The following is a 6568-nucleotide window of genomic DNA, read 5'->3' on the forward strand; positions in this document are numbered from 1 at the left end:
GGGCGCCGGGGCCGAGACCCTTTGGCCGCGGGACGCCCTCCTCTTCGCCGTGGACAATCTGAACCGCGTGGAGGGACTGCTGCCCTACAACCTGTCTCTGGAAGTCGTAATGGCCATCGAGGCGGGCCTGGGCGACCTGCCGCTGCTGCCCTTCTCCTCCCCTAGCTCGCCGTGGAGCAGCGACCCGTTCTCCTTTCTGCAGAGCGTGTGCCACACCGTGGTGGTGCAGGGGGTGTCGGCGCTGCTCGCCTTCCCCCAGCGCCAAGGCGAGATGCTGGAGCTGGACCTGGTCAGCTCGGTCCTGCACATCCCGGTCATCAGCATCGTGCGCCAGGAGTTTCCGCGGGAGAGTCAGGTGAGGGGTCCGGTGCGCGCCGCCGAGACGGGCGGCGCTGGGGGCGGGCCCCGAGCCGGGAGGGCGTGGGGCGCGGGGAGAAGGAGCCGGGGGAAGTCCCGAGGGAGTAGGGGCTTGGGAACTTTGTTCAGTGGTGGACCGTATCTGTCTGTGGTAGGTAGGGGCGATCTCGGAGAAAGTAAAATACAATACGTTAAGGGCGGATGGAAGCGACGTGTGAAGTGGGGATGCAGGGACCGGAGAAGGAGGTGGGGAAGGTTAGGCGATCGGTACGTCGGAGCAGCTGGGGGAACTCTAGTGAACGCTCGAGGAAGTAGCAGCAGTCGAGGTTCAGAATAGTGGGGAACCCAGAGGTTCTGGGGACTAGAGCGGACGCTGGACTTTGGGGGTGGGGACCCCCCAATCGCTGCTAGCATCCCCTGGTCTCCGGAGAGGAGCTCTACCGCCGTGCGGCGGAAGGAGCAGCAGCTGCGCCCCTTGACTTCTTGAGGTGCGCCTGAGCCTTGGGCTGTGGCCTACGGAAGAAAACAGGGCATTTTACTGACCTCCTTTCAGTGAATGGAGCATCTGTGTCCAGTACAGAGGAAATAGGTAGAGAAAGGGGGTTAGTGAGACTGACCCTAGAATGCGCTCGAAATCGCCCGAAAATAGAAGGGGGAGTGCCCCTCGGAGAACTGCCTCTTTGTCCCTCCTTCCTTTCTGGTGGAGACTCGAGGCTGTTGTGCAGGGGCTGCGCGCCCCCGTATCTGCTCCCAAGATGTAAGAATGAAGGAAGAGGAGTCAAGCGATTTCGTTTCTTATGGGTTTAAAATAACAATAATAATGAACTACTAAATATGTTTTCCATGGAAGAAGCTGTTTGTGAACTTAACTGTTGACAAATGGTAGATAAAGAAGGGGAGGGTGGGTCCTTGCAGCAATGGGAATGTTCTGCTTTTTATGTATTATTTTTATCATAATATCAAGCTGCATTAAGGCTTGCACAAGGTGCTTATGAAACAAACAGATCATTGCCGTTGGCCCCATTGTACAGACTGAGAAACTGAGGGAAGTTCTGGAGGTTGATAAACGTTGGTGACTGTGCTAGTAAGAGAGTCCCGACCCTGGAGGATTTCTGACTCTAAATCATTTTCACTCTATCCCTTTAGCTGGATAAAATCAAAAAACCAAACTCACTATCATGAAGTCAATTCCAACTCATAGCAACCCCCACTGGGTTTCCAAGGCTGTAAATCTTTAGGCAAGTAGATGGAGCAGCTGGGGGGTTTGAACCCCTGAACTTATGCTTAGCAGCCAAATGCCTTATCCACTACACCACCAGAGCTCCTTTCTTTAGAAAAATTATTTCTAATTTTTCCTTTTTCCTCTCTTGATATATATAGAGATTAAAACCTCAGGTGAGGAAGGGTAACATGTAAGTCAAAAGTTTGGTAGAACCTATGCATAAAATATCAAGGGAGCACTAAAGATTTCCGTTTCTAGAAAAACGAATCTTACATTTTTAATCTTGAGAAGGGTGGGAGTAAGCTGCTTGCAGCAGTTGCCTAGATGATTCCTATTTAATGCTGAACTATAGAGATTTGATCTGCAGAGTGCAGGCTAATTAACTTTTATCTAAAATATTTCCGTCACCTGAATCTGAATGACTGTAGGCAGCAGATGGGAAGGCTTGGAAAACACAGGTGCACAATGCCGCCAATGGCCGAAGTGTTCTAAACATGAAATTGCATCCATAGGGTGCATCATTATTAATATATATGCAGAGCGGCCTCTAACAAAACGCACGACTCAGCACCACTGGCTTCTCGTCACGGCTTCTTTATTACCTAATACTTTACAAGGTGCCAATAGTGTTCAGTCTCCAAGCTCCTTCCATTTGTAGATGGTTTGGCAACAGTCTCAAATGGCAAGAAATTGTCCCCAAATTAGTGTTCCTTGGTTAGAAGGGAGATTGTCAGTGGTCCATGATGGATGTGTGAGTACACGGCACATTACAACATGGGGAGCAAAGAAACCATAAAGCAGCATCTAGAATCAGTAGGTGTCAAAGCTTTAAGACCAGTGGGGGAACAAAATACTCCAGAGACGGCCCTTATAAGCCGACGATAAAATAAATGCTCTGCCAAGCACATTGAGTTCTGTATTTCAATCCAGAGGTGTATTTTAAATCTCTGTTGTCACTGTTACTTTCATTGTACACATGCTGAAAGGGAGAGATTATTGTATTAACCCAGATCTAGCTTGCCCAACTGAGGGCATTTTCTGAAATCTCTGTTTGAGTTTTAAATTCGAACATACCTAACTTGTCTTACTTTTACTGTATCATTTAAATGTCATTCTTTAACGTTCTGTATTAAGAATGTCCAGCTCAATGCCAAGCCACCGTAATGTGTAATTTTAGGATATTACCATAATCTCCTTTGAGCAAAAATAGTAACTGATTTTTCCTCACTTCTCCTGATAAGGGGACCTTTGTCTAAAAGAATGATGTGAGTTTGTAAACTCTCTGAATACAAAAGACACCAAAGTTATTTGACACATTAAATAAAATTGACTTAATTGAATCCCTGTAGCCACTGTCCTCCTTGGGGTCTACTGCCCAATGATCTAGTTTGTTGATTGTGTCAATACCTGAGGGAAGGAATTTAGAGGGAAGTGGACTTGTTCACACAACAAGTCAAATATTCTCACCAAGAAAATAAGATAATGTTTCTTACTCGGAAATATCAAAATCGTTTTTAGGACAGAAGCAGCACTGTTTCCCAGTGCCTTTTGGGCTGCTGCTTTCTTTCATATGAAGGCTTTAATTAGTAAGTAATGGTTTTGATAACATCCCTACACAAGTCTCGAGTGGATAAAGATACCACTGAGATGATCAAACCACCGAGACAAACATAATAGTTTTATTTCCATAGATGTATTCAAAACATAAACATAGGATCATGAGCTTAGAAGAAACCAATTTACTTAAGGCAGGAAACCCATCACAAGTAAATTAACTATCTGCTTTTGGAAACCTCATGGGCGTATCATAAAAGCTCAGTGTAACACCATTACACATGAGATGGGACCAAAGCAGGTCTCCATCCAAAAAATTCTGACTTCACTACCACACTCCAACCCCCACCTGAGGCTAACCTGTATTATTACAATGAACATGTCTTAGTCCTAAATTCTCTTTCCATGGCCTTCGAATAATGATGCTACATATGGAGCTAGATCCATTTACATTTAACCCTTTCAAGGTGGTATTATGTCTTGCTTTGAATTTTTTGTGGAAACCATGTGTTTTCAATAATGGAAGGCATCTTGAATGAAATGGAAAATAGTGTTTTTGGAGGTAATATGGATTTTGATACAATTAGTGGGACATTATATACAATTAGAGACCCCAAGGTGTCTCTAGTGCTGGGGTTAGTGGGATGAAACCCACTTCTTCAGATTCACACAGTTACAAGACTCCTACCAGATGACAGCATTCACTAAGCATGGGATAGCAGCTTCCCACTAAACCCCAGAGACAGAAAATGTATGTGGTCACCAAAGAGTTAGCATTAAGTTTCTGCTGTTGTCCTTTCTTTGCTTTTGTATACTTTCTCCACAGTCAACTCCTTAAAATTTACCTGCTGAGGTAGCAGCAGATACACAGTTTTTCCCAAGATTCATATCTCATGTTAATTCCATAATGTTTCCATTAGCCAGGGTTAATGGAATACTATAATTGGCTTAAATCCAAACCCATGCAATTCAAAAGTGACTGCACTATTTTCAACTCTTGTTGAATGCACCAACCACAACTTCACCTGTTTCATGAATTATTTACACCAACTAATTAATAGTGTTTATTCCCATGCAAACACAAGTGTCTTAGGTGGTCCATTTTATCTGCCAATACAGGACTAAGTACTGCAGCCTATTTATTAAAATTTGGCAAGCACAGAGCCACTGTTGTATGCTACAGGAGACATAACACTGATCCCACTACGTACCTCAGAGGCCTCATGAGAGGACAAGTAAAGGACGTTTATTTTTAAACCATCTGCTCTCAACTGCCTTGGTTTTCCTTGACCTGCTCTATGCAAAGCACAGCCCTCTCCTTTGTGGAAAATGCATTCTTCTGCAATTCGTGATGAATGGCTGATAGTAGCACCTAATCGTTGCTGACTTGAAGATAAACGATTTCAAATTAAATGTCAAGTGATGCAAAACTTTTCTTAGTATTCTTTTATAGGTGTCTGTTGAAGAAGGGAGACTTGGGGTTAATTTGGATGTTTTGTTTTGGGTGTGTGTGTGTGTGTGTGTGTGTGTTTGAAATTTATTTATGATACTTATTTCTCTGGATAAAAAGAGCAGAGAAGGCTAGCAGACATCATTCACTGGACAGTTAGTCATTTAAACCATAGAGAATATACTTGTTCTCAGTCTTCCTTGACCTTTATGTCTGGAGTTAGCTTGTAACTGATTCCAAACCAAAACCAAACTCACTCCCATTTAGTTAATTCCAACTCATAGCAATCCCCGTTGGGTTTCCAAGGCTGTAAATCTTTCTGCAAGCAGACCGCCCCATCTTCCTGCCGCCATGACTGACGAGGTGAACTAAATAATTGAATCTTCTGAAAACCAATTTTAATGCCTAATTCCTTAATGTTTTAGCTTTTGGTGTTGCAAAGACACCGGGGTTTTTGTGGTGTTGGATTTTATTTTATAAATACCCCCAGTCAAATTCCAACCACTCTGGTTAAAGAGCACAATGTAATGGAAAGTGTATGAGGTAGTGTCAAAGGACTGCTCCCGGCAACCCATGCGTCTTACTAGGTAGATAGTCTTGGACAATGGATTCTGTTTCTTTGGCTTTTATGGTCTTCAGTCAAAAGAGGGTCCTGTGTTAGTTATCTACTGGTGCTGTAACAGAAGTGCCACGAGCAGGTGGCTTTAACAGATTTCTTTTCTCTCAGGTTAGGAGGCTAGAAAAACGAATTCAGGGTGCTAGCTCCAGAGGAAGGCTTTCTGTCTCTGTCTGCTCTGGAGGAAGGGCCTCGTCCTTTGATCTTCTGTTTCCTAGTTCTTGGAGATCTCCAAATGTCTTGCCATCTGTCTTACCCCATCTCTCCTCTTGTTTAACATCTATTATATCTCAAGAGAGATTGATTCAAGATACACCCTACACTAATCTTGCCTCATTGACATAACAAAGACAGCCCATTCCCAAATGAGGTAACTACAAACATAGAGGTTAGGATGTACAACACATGTTTTTTTGGGGATAGAATTCAATCCATACCATTCCACCCCTTGGGCCCCCAAATGCATGTCCTTGCCGCATGCAAAACCCATTCACCTCATCCCATTCCAAAAGTTTTAAATCATCTCCAAGTCCAAAATCTCATCTAAATCAAATATAGGTGAGACTTTAGGCATATTCCTTCTTGGGCAAAATTCTTCTTCGTCTGTGAACCTGTGAAATCTAGAATACAGGTTATCTGCTTCCAAAATATAATAGAGGAAAAGGCACAAGGTAGACTTTTCCATCACAAATGGGAGAAATTAGAGAGAAATAAGAAATCACAGGCACCAAGCAAGTCCAAAACCCAGCAGAACAATTTACATTAGGTCTCAAGGCTTGAAAATAATCCTCTGTTCCTTGAAACTCTCTAGACAATGGTCCCTCCCTCCAGACTCTGGGAATTGGCCACACCTGCTGCATTCTGGGTGGATGCCCCTAGGCACTGGGCTGCAGTCCATCTGAGTGGCAACCCCAACTCCTGCAGGCCTTCTTCTTCTGCCTCTTGGAATGACAGCTCTGCCTTCTCAGCTTTGGGTGGTAGCCATGTACCCCTGGCACATCTTAACAGCAGCTCCACACTCCAGATCCAATTGGTGAAGATATTCCTCTTGAAACATAGGAGGCTGTGGCCTTACCCTTTGACATCCAGGAGACCACTAGCTCACCCTTTGATATGAAGAAAGTTCTGCTCCCCTTGCTCTTTCCAATAGTTCTGTTGATCGCCCAGCACTCAATGGATGGTCCTTTTCTTGTCTTGGAGGACAACAGAGAGAGCTCCTTTGGCCTGTTTCCTGCCTGTAGAATTCCAAGAGAAGTGTTCTTTCCTTTCATTCTGTTTCTGTCCTTTTCAGTATAAGTTGATGAGCTTTCTGCTGAGTAGTGGTAGTGTAGTGCCTAAGGCATCTGACTGCTAAACAGAAGGCTGGTGG

General features: G+C 44.3%; 1 protein-coding gene across 1 annotated transcript in view; it reads left to right on the top strand.

Moving 5' to 3' along the window:
- The window catches only part of GRIN3A (glutamate ionotropic receptor NMDA type subunit 3A), a 250352-nt gene that overhangs the window by 404 nt on the left and 243380 nt on the right, over window positions 1-6568 (top strand). The window contains exon 2 of the mRNA XM_007950325.1: window positions 1-355. Coding sequence (XP_007948516.1) covers window positions 1-355 — 355 coding nt within the window. The remainder of the gene's footprint in view (window positions 356-6568) is intronic.

Source organism: Orycteropus afer, unplaced genomic scaffold (assembly GCF_000298275.1).
Source record: "Orycteropus afer afer isolate SDZICR_OR568_19922 unplaced genomic scaffold, OryAfe1.0 scaffold00267, whole genome shotgun sequence".
NCBI classification, from domain to species: domain Eukaryota; kingdom Metazoa; phylum Chordata; class Mammalia; order Tubulidentata; family Orycteropodidae; genus Orycteropus; species Orycteropus afer.